This window comes from Leopardus geoffroyi, chromosome D2 (assembly GCF_018350155.1).
Source record: "Leopardus geoffroyi isolate Oge1 chromosome D2, O.geoffroyi_Oge1_pat1.0, whole genome shotgun sequence".
In the NCBI taxonomy this organism is placed as follows: domain Eukaryota; kingdom Metazoa; phylum Chordata; class Mammalia; order Carnivora; family Felidae; genus Leopardus; species Leopardus geoffroyi.
This window is the reverse complement of record NC_059334.1, coordinates 83,652,396-83,668,383: the sequence shown is the minus strand read 5'-3', so window position 1 is coordinate 83,668,383 and position 15,988 is coordinate 83,652,396. Positions and strand designations below refer to the sequence as shown.

At 49.2% G+C, this 15,988-nt stretch overlaps 1 protein-coding gene and 1 long non-coding RNA gene across 2 annotated transcripts; one reads left to right on the top strand and one right to left on the bottom strand.

The window, feature by feature from the left end:
* Positions 1 to 1,490: 1,490 nt before the first annotated feature.
* LOC123577212 lies at positions 1,491 to 9,016 on the bottom strand. The gene is made up of 2 exons (XR_006701763.1): positions 6,758 to 9,016; positions 1,491 to 5,824 (listed from the first exon to the last, which is right to left on the bottom strand). It is a non-coding gene; the product is annotated as an uncharacterized LOC123577212 (long non-coding RNA).
* CLRN3 (clarin 3) lies at positions 2,318 to 14,734 on the top strand. The gene is made up of 3 exons (XM_045439235.1): positions 2,318 to 2,546; positions 8,891 to 9,070; positions 14,324 to 14,734. The coding sequence occupies exons 1-3, from the start codon at positions 2,318 to 2,320 to the stop codon at positions 14,602 to 14,604; spliced, it is 690 nt and encodes a 229-aa protein (XP_045295191.1). The 3' UTR covers positions 14,605 to 14,734.
* The last annotated feature ends 1,254 nt before the right edge of the window (positions 14,735 to 15,988 follow it).

Genomic DNA, 15,988 nt, shown 5'->3' with positions numbered 1-15,988 from the left:
ACCCTTACTGTACAATCAATCATATACAAAATAGCATCTCTACATACAATAAATGAACCAACACTGTCAGTGGAAAATGTGTGAAAACGAAAACACCAATGAATGATCAACATACTAACATAAGTTAATCATCACTGCTTCTTCTTATAAAATAGCACCAATGACCTATTTCTCCTCTCCCAGCTTGTAAAAGGTTAAAAGGATCAGTACTAGTGTGTGGTGATGAGGTTGGGGGAAAATGAAGTCCCCGCACAAAGTGCACAATGTTTAAACTGGCCCAAACTTTCTGCTGATCTGCACCTATTTGTTGACCCAACAGTTCTGTGTGTAAGAATTCATCAGGAAGAAACACCTGGAAAGGCTAACAAAATTCAACACGTAAGAGATCTCATCACATCATGGGTACAGCAGTGAAAATGCAACAAAAGCGTCCCCCCAAAAAGACACGTGTAAGTAAATTATGGTTACCTGGTACAAGGATAAACCTGATTGACGAGGAGTCCCATGAAAAATTGCTGAGATCTGTACTAGCACATTTTAGAGTTCAACAGAGAGTAGAACTTGGTTTTATTATGAATCATGTATGGACATGAAGGTGTGAGGTAAAAGTCTCTGCCCAAGGCTGACCAGAATTACTTCTCCTAGGGTGAATTTTTAATCATAATTGCTTTTGTCTTTATTTCCATTACTTCTATTCGATATAGTTTTTGTAATGAGCATATGTCATGTGCATATCCCGATACGAAATTATGTTCAGAAAACGGGCTAAAAGGAAATTCTGTCCCACCCCTTAACGTTCTGAAGTTGTAATTTTAAAATTCTGAAATTCTGTCCCATCCCTTAAAAATGTAGTCAAAATAAATAGACTTAATTGGGGGGAAAAAACAGTTTTCCCGATACTATGCAATGCTGTGAAGCTCAAGTAAAGCGTGCCATTTGCTGTGTGAAGAGCGGGTGGTCAGATCACTGCAAATTTTTCTAATGAGCAGCTGGGCAGCAAAAAGCAACAGCTTCAGTAAAAGTTCACGTGCTCTGATTCACTTCCAGAAATCTAAGCCAGGAGATACCCAGAGATATAGACAAGATTTATGTAGAAGGATGTTCATGCACGGTATATATATATATATATATATATATATATATATATATATATGGCCAATATATATATATTGGCCATCGTGAATTAAAAACTGAAACAGCATACGTGTCCACGATAGTGGAGTATTTGTTTTTGTGTCTCCAATAATTCACTTAACCAATATTGGCTGAGTCTGCTCTTTGACAGACCCTGGGGTCTAGTGTTGAGCAAAACAATTACGTCTCGAGTCCTGAAGCCCCCACAGCCCAGTTCCTCTCAGGAGAAAGACAGACAACCGACTCGTTCCACCACAAACAAGTTTGGTGCTATTCAGAATAGCACTGGACACGAATGTGCCTACACAATATTACTTTGTAATAAGAGAGCACAATAAAAAAGAGGAAGACAGACACGTTGTGGACATCTTTTTATTATCTCGTGAAGTGATCTGCTTGCAGTGTGGGGGAGTTTCTCTGAGAGACAGAAAGGAGCATTGGTAAACCATTAGTTGCTTAACAGGGAGGATGGATAGGTGGCAGAAAGCCCTAATGCCAGAATGTTCAGAACCATTTCCATCAGAGCACGAAAGACAAATAAAGATGTACCTTCTCAAGTTATAATTTAAATAACGTACAAATATAGTCTAGTTTGGAAGAGGAAATTTCAAACGTGCACCTCTCTAGCAAAGTCAAAAACTAAGGAGCTTGTAAACTTTTCTCTTTTCGTTCCATAGAGCCTTTAGCAAAGACTTAATCTTCTTAGGGTTCTTTTTGAACTGTTGTTAGGGTCAAGTCCTTAACCAGTAAAGCAAGTCTATGTTGTTGGCTGCTAGAATCAGCAACATTTTTGAAGGACAGATCCACATTTTTTTAGGGATTCTAGTCCTGTCCTGACATGGTAGGCTGAACTTGCTTCGAGGGCGCATGGCAAAGAGTTATAAATTAATTGTGTGATCCAGGAAGTCCTTAGGAAGACCATGCCTAGCCCTTGTTTCCACTGGTTGGCTGTAACCATAGCAACCCCTTACTCCAGACCAAAGTTCAGGTGCTGTAAATCTTTATGGCCATGTTCATAGTCCAATGGTCCTTGGTATATTCCTTCCTATGAAGAGCCAGCTTTCATATTTTATAAGAAGCATTCGACTCCATTTCTAAATACTGGACTCCAAGTGGGTCCAAAAATATTATCAAAAGACCTTTGATATTTTTTTAACCTTAGGACCCCTACTTTCCTGAGAAGATGCCTACGAAGAAGAAAACACTGATGTTTTTATCCAGCTTCTTTACAAGCTTCGGGTCATTCATCGTAGTCTGCTCCATGCTCGGGACTCAAGAATGGGTCAGCAGTCAAATTGCCATCAGTGACTCGTCTTCAAACGGTAGTCTTGTTATCACCTATGGACTTTTTCAAGGCAAGAGTCACCAAGAATTCAGTCATGGACTTGAGGAATCACAAAAAGGCTTTGCAGGTAAATGATAAATTAATCTGAATGGGGTGCAGTGAGACTGTGTTAGCTGGGTAAGACCCAAGTCATCCTCCTTATGGGCCAAAGAACTGTTCAAAAATGATCTCCTTGTAAGCGTTGAGATGGCTTGTAGGTATGAAAATATATCTTTAATTTTGAAACTTCACCACATTATTGTTTTAGCTTCCTCAGTTCTGGTTGTGTCTATGAGCACCGTGGTCCACATAATTCTGGCAGAGGCGATGTTTAAGTGATATTACCAAGTCTACTGACAAGTAACTAATTAATTAAATATATGTAGCAGGAATATGGTATCCAACATAGGAGGGTAGTAGGAAAAGTATGCGTATGGATGGTGGATTTTTAGATGGGGTAACAGTCCCTGTTCAGAACTTTGTTGGTGGCAAGGAAAAACTAAAGTGGAAAATGTGATCAGGTTCTCCTTCTTAGATCTCCAGTTCATTTCTTTAATCTACTCGAATTTGAATTTTTACCTCCAAAACATCTCATTTTTGTCAGACCTGGTACTAAATTTCTGTTAATTCTATTAATTGCATGTTTTGTAGGAATGCCCCATTTTTTTTTCTGATTTCTTGTATAATAATGCTCTCCTCTCTTGATGGGTGGAACACAAAAATTCACTGAGAATGCTAAGTTGAATTTAGCTACCTATTTGACTTTTGAAGATTGAACATATACCACTACATTTTCAAAAATTAAGAGCGGTCTTTGTAACTTATTCAGCAACTTGACCTTGCATTAAACAGTGTTGCATACAGGTAGCCAGGCATTATCAGCCCGATACAGTCATTACCTCTTGACTTGTGCATGGTTTTCTATCTCGTACAAATGTAATATTTAGTTTGAGTTGGAGCCTTAGACTCAAGCCTTTAGTCTGAGTTTGAGCAACGTGGTTGTATTTCCAAGTTATAGAATTTGTCTTTTAAGACATTAGCAAAAGCAACGTCTCCTCCAGCCTGTAGGTAATGCCACCTCCCTCCCCGTCCCCCCCTCCAGCCCTGACCTCAGCTTCTCAAGGAAAGGAGGAATATTCCTTTTGTGGCACCCAGAAGCTAAGACTTTCCAAGATTCAGTCACACATTCAGGATGTGAATAGCATTTTCAAAGCCAGAATGTGTCATAGTTCCTGAATCTCCACACACATTTAACATTTTTTAAAATATGTGATAGCAGCCTGCGAATTTTTTGATTTTCATGCTGTGTCTGTTTGGAATCAGTCCGCTCCAATTTGAGAGACGTGGCTTCAGGGAGAGCCCTGCTTCCCTGTGTCAGGGAACGTCAGAGGCCGCAAGGGTAGGTCCCAGCCTGGCTCTGCAGCCCCGTGTGAGGGAAGTGGGCACCATGGAGTGGAGAGGGCAGGGGTGGGCGTAGGCTGGGACAATCCTGAAGGCTCAGGGCCCACATTTGCCTTTGCGTTGCCTGGCTCTCTGCTTTTACTCTGTTACTGCAGAGCCGCGTTCCAATGTTGTGAAGTCACTGCCAGCCTCTAGGTGCCGTAGAAGATAAACCACGTCCTGATCAGTGAAGGCACACAGTTCAGCTGCTCCAGCTCATGTCTGCTAAGGGCTCCCCAGAGCCTATGGGGGCTTCCTTGCTGATGGTTTTTACAACCCTTGAACTTGGAGTACTCAACAGTTCTCCAAGATAGGGAAACGTCATGTAACTAGGACGTATATCGTGGTGTTCAGCCGCTGCAGACCCAGGGATGTTTTCCCCGGAGAGCAGAATTGGAGACTGAGGAAGGGGTGCTGCTCTGCTGGTTTCCCATGACCACCTGGGGCTCATCTCAAATCAGCAACCGATCATCGGCGGTATAATAGTATCTGTATAAATGCCACTTCCTTCCCCAGCAGTGAAGGGCTAACCTTTCCATTTAATAAGATGTCAACCATGCCAGCTTCTTGGCCTGAAGATCTCCAAAGAATAGTTACTATTGCCAAGCTCTGCAATATTTCTGCATGGGATTGAACATATCGTGCCGACGGGGGCTGTAGATTTGGAAATGACAGCACAGCATAAAGGGACAATGGCTGATATCCACATGCCAGAAGAATCCAGCCACCAATATGTCAACCGGTGGGGGAAATATTCAGCCAAACCTGGAAAGCAAACTCTCCAGTGTGTCGCTAGATTATTTGGGCAGCTCAGCCTGACCGGGACATCTCCTAGCTTCTTCTAGTGGTCTCCAGGTTTGTTCAATATCCAGATGAAGAGTTACAGGCCCTGTGTCTACCAGTAAGCACCTGGCTTTTGCTACTCCAAAAGTTCTGGATAGTGAATGTCAGTCCAAAACACTTCCCTGAGCAGCTGCTTCATGAGGGAGGGGAGGGGATATGAGAGGCGTTGCACATGGCTGCTGGCCTTGGTCAACTCACCATAGCTTCTATCTGGAGAAAGGCCCCCATCAGTTAAATCAGGTGGTGCAGGTTGCTATGAGAGCAAGGGAGAATTTCACCCAGTCTGCAATCTTCCCCCCCACCCAAAACAACAACAACAAACAAACAAACAAACAAACAAACTGGCCCACCAGTCTCTTTTCTCCACCTACCCAGTTTGTTCTCGGGGGACCCAAAATTGCACTATTGGCCCAAGCTACCAATAAATAGAAAAAGTAAATCTGCTGCAAAAATCAATGAATTGCAAGGAGATGAACAAAAGAGGCTTATTTCTTCCTTAATACTCCTACTCGCCTACCCCACCCCATATACACCTATGCTTTTCCAAGGACGAGCAACTTGTTACTTGTCCCCAGAGACATGACCACGCTGGGTGATGGAGCATAAGGGTGGAAAATGCACTCTCCCTCCCTCTCTCCCCGAGAGAACCCAGATACATTTCCCAGAGGCTCGTCATGCCAGCTGGGACTTTTTGGAAGATCTCAAAGGCCCAGCCTGTTAGGGGTACGCTGTGGTCCACGGGCTGAGGGGTCCACCAGGCCAGGCTCCCTGATGACCAGGTGTTTGAGGAGCGGGTGGTGGCAGTTCCCACCCACCCACAAAGCCACTGGCTCTCCCCTGAGTTCTGAGGACTTCTGGAAAACCAGAGCTAGAAGGACCAGATGGCTAGTGGGTCCCGAAGGGTTAAATCTCCACGCATAGAAAGCCCGGATGTCCAGATGACCCATTTCTGCACACTGCCCACTGCCCCCAGCACATTTCTGCCTCCCAGCTGTGGGGGCCATGGCCTCTTTCCTGAGGTTGCCAGAATCTGGGCAATTAGTTCCAATTGTGAGGTGGTTTTCCTGATTCCAACGCTTGGCCCTGAAAAGGAAGAGAAAAGAACGGAATGTATTTGCTAATTTTGTAGGCAGGGAGCAGCTGTCAGATGCTATGGGGGTTTATTCTATTTCGTTCTTGCTAACTTTCCCCAAATTTCCAGCTTCCATTGTCTGAGTTCTGAGCAAGGAGGAGGCTGGGAGATACAGCTGTCATACCTGTGTGGCAGGATATTCAGAGGCTGAACTAGAATTTTAAAATACGGCAGTTAAAATTAAGATAAATTGCTACATCAATACAAAGAAAAGTCTGAGTCAGTAGGCTCCAAATTGACTCCCTTTTGAAAAATCATGTCTGTTAGATCTTACCAAGAGTCTAAAACAAAGCCTAACCTGACTGTCACTTTGGAGTTTACTCTGAACAAGAGGAGTGTTCACCATTTGCAAACGTACATCCATTTACAGCATTTAATAAGTGTATAAAGCAGAAATATTCTCCAGGGCACTTCAGAGATGGCATTTTCCCCACACTGAAATGTCTTATTTTCTAGTTAAGTATCCAAATTATTTCTTATTGGCTAAACACCGAGTTTGTTTGGTCCCCAGCACATTTCTCATTAGACCTTCGAGCTTCCTCCTTGGTGTCCAGGGAGGAGCAATGCTTCCTCGTGGTGACGGCTGGAAACTCTCCAGACCCCGCACCGCTGAATACGTGTGTCCTGCTTCCCGTTTTTGTCCTACTCCTGCTCTGGTGTCGTCATCCACCAGTTCCAAAGCAGGTGTGTGCTACCCGAGAGCAATGAAAATCTCAGCCTGAGCTCAGGGCCTTCAGAACAGCCCGACCCCAGTGGCTGCCCTGGAGGGCGTGTGGTGCCCGGAGGGCAGGTGGCCATCGGACCCTGGCCGTCCCCACCCAGGCAATCGGCGGTGGCGGGAAGGACCACATTTTTAGTTTAACCTATGTCGTTAGATTTCTTACCTGGGATGCGTCACACAGAGAGCTGTGCTAAGGACTTGGCCCTGCCCGTGGGTCATTAGCAGAAGTCCAAGTACCGCTGGGCACAAGGGGACTGGCCGTGTGGGAGGTGAACTTTGCTCTCAGGCCCGCCTCTCACCGAGGAGCAAAATGTTCTCCAGCCAAGGGCGGTGACGTCATCGTGTCCATGTCGCTGGGCTGGGAACCCCCCTCTTCTGCCTCTGTGCTCCCCCACAGGGCTCCCAGGGCTGCACGGGGCAGTATGCAAGTCTCTGCTCTTGTTTTCGCCAGTTTGGTTTCTGCAGCCTCTCGCTGCCCACTGTCCAATGACAGGAAGTCTGTCTCCCTCCTAGAGGACGGCTGATTAACAGCCACAAATCTGAACTCACAATGTAGATGTTCGGACCCCGGGAGAGCTGTGCCCTCTGGCCAGCATGTTTTGAAGCTTGCAGTCAGAGTAAAGTGTGTACAGAGCTGGGGTCAGGCTGGCAGGAGCTTTGGAATCATGCCTGACAAAGAACATTCCGGAGACGCGGGCTGTCAATCACACTGGGGTTTCGATCTCTCTTCAAATACCTGAAAGGCTGCCAGGCAGAGCGGAGCAAGGGGATCCTGTGTTGCTCCAGAGGAAGCATCAGGACTCTGGGCAGAAGTCCTGGAGATACGCATCTGGGCACAGCACGGTGAAGAGATTTCGAATAACGGAGGCGACACAGTGATGAGAAGGAGACACCTTGCAAAGAGAGGGCCCCTTGCTGCTAGGACGCTTCTCCCTGGTGCGCACAAGGCCCTGGGGCTCCTGTTCTTTGAAGCATTGGGACCAGAGACAGAGACAAGGGGCCCCCGAGCCCTGGGACAAGGGATCTTTCCTGGCCCTTCTGGTTTCTGTTCTTTAAAGCTGCTCTGTGGTGAGGCTGTGAGTGGCTCTCTGCTCTATCCCAGGGGCCTGAGAAACAGGAAGGGAAAGAAGAAGGCTTTTACTTTCTCTTACCAGCCCCCTAGTCACGGTTCTTACATCTGGCAACTCCCAAGGGTTTTGTTAGCGTGATACTAGGAGCTCGGAAACCTTTTTCCCCGATTATTTTTTCTGTACGTCGCCGTGGCTTTCACAGAACATCTTGGTAAACACTTTAGTCAATGTGGTGGCAGTCACCAGGGCCCCAAAACGCACCGGTAGCCTTTGGAGACGTTCTGTAAGTGCCTGGCTGGGGTTACAGGTAAGCGTGGGGACACATGCCTCCGGTCACCGGTCGTTCGGTGTCGTAAACAGAGGAGTGAGCAGAGGAAGCAGGGACACGGGGAGGGTGGCTGGTTGCGGTTAGAAACAGCAGGATGGCAAAAGCAGGAACTGATGGCTAGGGGCCCGGGGCATCTGTGTTTCGGATGCGAGTGCGTATTCATGCCTGGCGCCCCTCTGCACGTAAGAGATACGCGCGTTTTATAAAATGCCGTCAGGACCCAGAGGAATTCAGCTCGGAGAGAATTCTGATGGTTCACCCAAGGTCCACCCTCCGCATGCATTCGAGCCACGTGGGCCCTGGGTCCTCTCCGGCTCCGGGGAAGTGAAGTCGGGAAGTGTGGAGACACCTCACTTGTCCACACAGCAGTCATCTGCCTGTCTCCAGGGCCAGCTACCTGGTCACCATCAGTTCCTCTCCTCCTGGCCTTCTCTGTAACGAGCCGACCTCCGAAATCTCAGCCTCTGCCAGATCCTCTCTGTCACAGGTTTTCAGAGTGGCCTCCTATAAGTCCCCCCAAGTGGAAGCATCGTAGTGCTCCGAGCGGGGGGGACACTGTCCGTGATGATGTGGAAATTTCCATGGCAGGCGTCTGAGGCCAGAACGCACTGAGGACGGCCGTCCAGCCCTGTAGCCGCTCTATCGAGGAGGGCACCCTCTTTCCTCTGGGAAATTGAAATTGGGACGGTCCTGTGGTTACACACATTCAAGGGGGGCCTGAGCATTGTGAGGCCCCGCCCCTTCCTGCTCTGGCACACCGAGATGCCCCCTGCAGCTCCTAACCCCGGTGCCCAAGCGGATGGAGTCCAAGAGCCACCCGGGTGGCGGGGAGCGGCCCTCCCGTCTGTAGGGCTGGGGTTTGCATTTTGGGCTCCGTGCTGACCCAACGCTGCTTTAGTTCTAGAGAAGTTGAACAATTCTTCCCGAAGAACGCTCCACTTGGTGGTCGTCCTGCTGCTGGTGCTCAGCCTGTGCACGTCGCTGCTGAGTTCCGGGTTCACCTTCTACAACAGCATCAGCAACCCCTACCAGACGTTCCTGGGGCCCGTGGGCGTGTACACCTGGAGTGGCCTTGCTGGTGAGTGTCGCCGGGGGCACCCGGCGCTCAGCTGGGAAGCACGTCCTCGGCGTCTCTGCGTCTCTGAATCTGGCACACACAGGAGCCCACGTGGCCACCGCCAAGCTGTAGAAACTGAGGAGACCTAGCAGGTGCCAAGCTGCGTGCTGCGGCCTGGGCTCTCCTTCTGCCCATCTGCAGCATTGTTAAGCATCCTGGGAAATAAAATGGTTTTAAATGCACCGGCGAGAGGCAAGGGGCCAGATGGGGGCAGGGTGTGACGTGTTAAAATGTGTAACAGATGCCAGTCTCTGCTCTCGAGTGTAGAACCTAAGGAGTTAAACAGGATGCTTCTAAGTCCACAAAACATTCATCTGTGACAACAAAACTCCTGTAGCGTGTTTAACTCCCAGTGGGGTTCCGTGTAAGGTATAGAGGTGCACACACACACACACACACACACACACACACACACTCATACATACACAGGTGACAAACACACATACATACACAAGTGTGCACACGCATGCACATACCTACATGGATATGCACACACATGCACACATACACAGTTGTGTGCACACACACATACACAGGTGCGCACACACACACACACACACACATATATACATCGGTGCGCACACACGCATATATAGGTGTGCACACACACAAATGTATACACATATATGCACATAAGCACATACTTCTATATGCATACATGTGCACGTATGATCACGCACATACACCCATGTGCATGCATGCACACCCACACATGTGCACACATCTAAACACATACACACAGATGTGCACACACACAGAAGTGCATGCATGCATACACAGATGCACATACACAAACATGTACACACGCACACACGTACACACAGTCACACACACACGCACACACTTATTTACTCTCCTTCTCACCTCCAAGTAACAACAGTCAATGTGGGCTAGAACCCAAACATGACACCTCTGTATGGCTGTGCCACAGAGAACCACAAAGAAGGTCATTTAGAGGATCTGGGGCCAACACCCTTCTTGCCGGTGATGTGTGAGCCCCGGTTGATTCTGTGCAGTGTGACTGGCTTATTTTACTTGTTTATTGGTCCAGGCTGGGGTGGGGGGTGCAGCGCAGATGGGAAGTGCATCCCAGCTTGAGTCACAGCGTGTGTGGCTCTCGCTGGGTTTTCGCCAGGCTCTGGAGCTGCCGTAAATGCCCAAAGGCCTGCTCAGTGGGGGGCCTCGTTGCCCTCGCCAGGTGGCCAGGCTTCTTCTGCTTTCTCTCTCTCTCCACCATGAAAACCTGATCTTGAGAAAGGATCTGAAGAAGTCTGTCCTCCGCTTGGGAGGACTCTAGACGTGGTTTCATCTAAGTTCTAGGTAGTGCATTTGAACCCCGGGCCCGGAACTTTCCAGCACAGGAAAGGTGGTCTGGTATCAGGAAGCCTCAAGGAGGACTCGGGGCTGCTTCCTTCTGTCCTTCTGTGAGAGGCCATCCTTGCACAGGCCGCATTCAGGTGGTGGGAAGAGGTCCCCGGGTCTCTGAGCTGTGGCTCTCAGCAGTGGTGTGCTGGAGAAGAACAGGGCTCTTGGGGGGCAGGGTGGGTGGGAACGGACGCCCTGGCTGGAGCCCAGGCAGCTCCAAGTGGTAAGGACACTTCCGCCTTCTTCACACTAATAGTTGAGGAGCCAGCCCCAGACGGCATGAAACAGGGGAAATCCATGCAGCTGGACGCTCACAAATGGGATGCTCTTAAGAGTGCCATTCATAATTGGCAAGCCAGGCCAGAGGCGGGAACCAGGAACGCCTGTACGGGCACACTGCATACCCACCCCTCGGCTCTGAGGATTGGGGTTGGGCTGCTTTAGCCACATTCATGCATGACTTGCCCTTCCCTTTCTTCCTGTGGTTGTATTACCTGGTGGTAAAAACAAGCCAACCCCCTGAGTTAAAGGTCATCCGCCGTAGGCCAGGCCCTGCAGCGCTGTGGAATGAGTGTTCCTGCATCAGCTTTCCCCAAGAGTCATGCTAAGGGACTCGCTTACAAACTCAGATATCCTCACCCAAAGGCCAGGCTTCCTTTCCCCAAGCTCTTTCTACCACTACAATTCACCTCGGTCAAACCAAAGGCAGGGCTCATTGGCACTCTTTGCCAGGGTAAAAAAAAAAAAAAAAAAAAAAAAAAAGGATTCTTTTAATTTTTGCTCAGGTAATTAAGAAACTAAAAAAGGTGGTGGCTTCAGGTGCAGCTGGATTCTGGGTCTCCACCCACACCCTCAGAACAGATGCCTTGCAGGTTGCTTCTCTCTTGATTTTCCCAGTGTTCTCTCTGGTGTTAAGCAGCAGACAGGTCCCCTTAAGGTCAGGATGTTGGCCAACAACCCCTTTCTTCTGAAAGGACTTCTTTTCCCCCAAATCTGACTCTCCCTGGAATTGTCCTTCCCCGGCCCTGGAACAACCTCCATGGAGTTGAACTCATTGGCTGACTCAGCCAACGGCTGGGACGCCTGACCCCTTGGAGCGGGGGCTGGGGGCATCTTCAAGAGGGAAATAAGAAGCTAGTGCCAGAAGAAGATTGGATACGGGGTCGTAGGGACAAAACGGGACGATGTCGCCACTCTACAGCCTGCAGGCCTCAAAGCCCATTGCCTCATAGACCCTGTTTCTGCAAAGCTGGAGCTTTAGGCTCTGTCTCCACAGCTGAGTGTGCACTGGCTCTTTACATGGCGGAGGCCGATGCATGTTTGTGGAAGAAAACAAGAAAAACACCAGGCCGGCAGCCTTCCCCTCAACCCCTCCATCCCCACCTACTTGTGACAACAAAGCTTTGTCTGACGGGGAGAGAGTCGTGTGGCGTTCCTTTCCCGGCTTGGGGCAAGTTCGAACACACAGAAGAGTCTGCGGGGGAGGCAGGAAAACAGTCTGAGATGATATCCGTGTGTCAGGAGAAGGTCTGCATTCTGGCAGAGGTCACAGGGAGAGCTTTGTGGCGTTGGGCTTTGTGTCTGGCCTCCTCTGAACGCCTCCCGTGACTTCTTGATCCCAGAGCTCTGAGAAGCCAGGCTTTTGCCCCGGGTTTGCCTCTGGGGACTCCCGATCGTCTTCACATAGGCTTGGGCTGTGCGGAACGTAGTGAAAACTCCTTTTCCGTGAGTCTCCGCCTGCAGTCACCTCCCAGGCTCCTGTGTCCCCTGACCCCAGCCTGCCCTTAGCACCACACCGGCCCGGCATGGCCCAGCCCTGACCATAGTGGGTATAACCATAGGAGAATGTTGGAGCCTGAGAGAACTCTCCAGATTGTCTTCCCCCACACATTTGATCCTCAGCCAAGGAACCCAGAGAGCAGAAAGTGATGTGACAGGTCCCACGGCCTGAGGGTGACGGGCCAGGACTGGCGACAATGTCCTGAGCCTTCGGGAGATCCCCCTTCTACCTCGGGGCTCCCTTTATCCCTCTGTGAATCCCCTGTCCCCGAAGGCCAGAGAGGAGACAAGGAGAGGCATCTCCTTCATACAGGGGCTCACGTCAGCACCTGTCTGCAACAGCCCCTCCCAGTTCAAACCAAAGCCAGCACGTTCCATGGAATGAAAACGTGTGTTAACCCTGTGTTCACCCCGCCCCTTTGTGACTAAGTTTTCATAAGAACTTTCACAAGAGCGCAATGAAGGCTAATTGGAGTGTGAGACGCACAGAGCATCAGAGGAGAGGGCTGTCAGATGCACAAATTATTGAGAAGTGAAACCGTCACACTGAGGATGAAGGTCTGCCATCGGGGAGAGTCAGAGCACTCTTCTCACACAAAAGCCCGCAAGCTAGAGCCTTTGGAGGCTTGGGGAAAGTCCCCGGGTGTGGGCTGCAGCCAGGACACGTTGGCCACTCCCCCCAAGTCTGTCGAGTGTTGGGTAAATGCTCCCAGAGATGTGCAAACGCCACCTCCGTCGGCCTTGGAACATTGCATCAGTTCAGAGAGAACCCCGTGCCCTTTGGCCGTCACCCCCTCCCCACTCCCAGCCCAGCCCTAGTTCAACCAACCGTGAATCTGAATCTTCTCTTTGCCTCCAGCTGACCCCCTCTGGAAGGCTAGGAAAGAGGTCCAGGGAAGTGCACAAATCACCCGGGGCCAGGAGGCCAGAGCCCTGGGATCTGGTTCTCTCTGACTCCAGGACTCTGTTCTCCATGGGGGCCAAGGTGGCTGTCCAGAATCAATACCAAGGCACATTCTCCAGGGGAGGACGTTATGAAGAATAAAAAAAGGGACGATAAGACAACCAAAACATTCTAAAATGAGTTTATGGCGTGCCTGGGTGGCTCAGATCGGCTAAGCGCCTGACTCTCGCTTTCGGCTCAGGTCATTATCTCACGGTTTTGTGAATTCGAGCCCCACGTCGGGCTCCAAGCTGACAGTGCAGAACCCGCTTTGGATTCTCCGTCTCCTCCTCTGTCTGCCCTTCCCCAACTTGCACTCCCTCTGTCTCTTTCAAAATAAATAAATAAACTTTACACAGAATAAAAATAAAATAAAATGAGTTTAGTGAGAAGACCCTTCCCACTTAATCGCCACACTCCATTGTGTGCAGAATGAAAGTGTAGCCTCCAAGCCAGTGTCTGGGGCTCCCTGCGGTGATCTCCTCCTCTGTACTCAGTGCTCAGGACCCTCGGAGCGGCTCCCCATCGGTGGGGTCCTCTCTCACAGTCCCAGCTGCTCCGAGCTCACTGTCCCCGGGTGGGTTTGTGTAGGCTGTGTCTTCTGCTTGCAATGCTGTGTCCTCCCAGCTTCTTTGAATCCTTGTCATCTATCCAGACCTCTCTAGAAAGCTTCCTGCTGACTCTCCTGTCTACTCATTCCCCAGTTCATTCAGCACAGCTCTGTGTGCACTGGGAGGGGCCACGTGACGTGCCCTCAGCGGAGCAGACCCTTCGGGATGGGCTTGAGCTGCGTGTTTGCCCTTGGCCGGACGCTGCCCGCACCGTCTTTAGCGTCTCGCGCCTAGGATCTAGCTCGTGTCTTGCATTTCTTTTACACCCTGACACCTAGAAGACCGTAACCTAGCCATCCCATAAATGCCCACAGAGCACATGTTCCACCAAGAAAGAAAGTGACATGTTATATCTAAGTGATGAATCACTCAGTTCTGCTCCTGAAACCATTTTTACGCTGTATGATAACTAACATGGATTTAAATTTAAAAAAAAGAAAAGAAAGGAAGGAAGCGACATGAGAAAAATGCATCACAGCACTTCATATTGTTCATGAACCTGAATCTTCTTTCCAGCGTTGTTCGTTTTCCTGACCATGATACTGTTCGTGGCCAACACACAATCCAATCGTCTCTCGGAAGAGCTGGCCCAGACGCTGTACCCACTGTATCCAACAACCACCTACAGAGGAACGACCCACAGCTACGGTTACTCGTTTTGGCTCACGCTCCTCGTCATTCTTCTAAGTGTTGTCACCGTGGTCATCATCGTTTTCTACCAGAAGGCCAGGCACCAGCGGAAACAGGAGCAGAGAAAGCCAATGGAATACGCTCCCAGAGATGGAATTTTATTCTGAACTCTATGTTATGTTGTCTCATCATTATGTCTAGTCTGTTGTACGTCAGCCCCCGAGAGGTTACTGGCTAGCTTGTCTGGACAATCCGCATGGTTAAGGGCAGCCCTGGTTGGCTGTCATTTTGTGATAGTTTTGTTTTTTTTTTTTTTTTCAACGTTTATTTATTTTTGGGACAGAGACAGACAGAGCATGAACGGGGGAGGGGCAGAGAGAGAGGGAGACACAGAATCGGAAACAGGCTCCAGGCTCTGAGCCATCAGCCCAGAGCCCGACGCGGGGCTCGAACTCACGGACTGCGAGATCGTGACCTGGCTGAAGTCGGACGTTTAACCGACTGTGCCACCCAGGCGCCCCTTGTGATAGTTTTGTATCTCGTGACGCTCCTTAAATGATGTACCCTTGGCCAGCTTTCTTCCCTCTGGGGTGGGGAAGATGAAAGGGAAATGTCTGCAGGCCATGCAGCGTTCAAAGCAGTAGAATGATTCCAAGACCATGGATCCTTCCAGCCCGGTCTCACTCCCTAAGATAATAAAGGTTTGTGGTACGCACCTTTACTTTAAGTAGCTCAAAGCACTTTAGCACCTAGGATCTCCTCCTCAGGAGGGACCAGGTATTTTTTATTCCGCTGTATGAGCAAACACTTTCAGATACAGAGGGATTCAGAACTCATCTTTCCAGGACCAGGTGTTGGAGGCAAAAGGTGGGTGAGACTTTGGGGTAAATTCCCTGGTCCCCGGGACCCCTAGTTGTTGACAAAATTCAAAACCAGCGGTGGGTAGGAGTATTGATATATGACCTTCAAACCCATTTTTGAGGTGGCAGGGTGCAGTTTTTATATGGAAAAGACTAGGAAGTGAGAAGATTAAGACAGACAAAAATTACAGCCCTGCAGCCTTCACACTAGGGAAGCTAAATGTATTTTTGGTTTAGAAGGATTGCGGTGAATTAGTCAAAATGAAAATGTCACATGGCAACAAGTTCTGGTAACCGACCCTTTGCCGTTGACACAGTCTGGTTGCCTGGATGGGAGTGTGTCAGCCCCAGCAGAATCCGGCCCAGCCAGAAGCCAATAAATGGCTTAGAGCACCCCATGGCTTGCCGGCATTCCCCGAGTCGAGGCCAGGGCAGACGCAGAACACAGATGCTGGTTTGCCCTCTAGAACAGGTGGATAGAATCGATTCACAGTCTCATGAGAACACAACAGGCAACTAGGAAATTTTTGGAGAGCTCCCAAATGGATTAGACCTACTTTGCCAGTACAATATTCTTCCAGAAAATCCCTTTGAGGATCTTTTGAGCTTGAATATCCCACTAGTCAGTCAGAGTGAACACGGACAGGATTCTGAAATAATAACTCTGTCATGTCTTGACGTAACCAAAGCC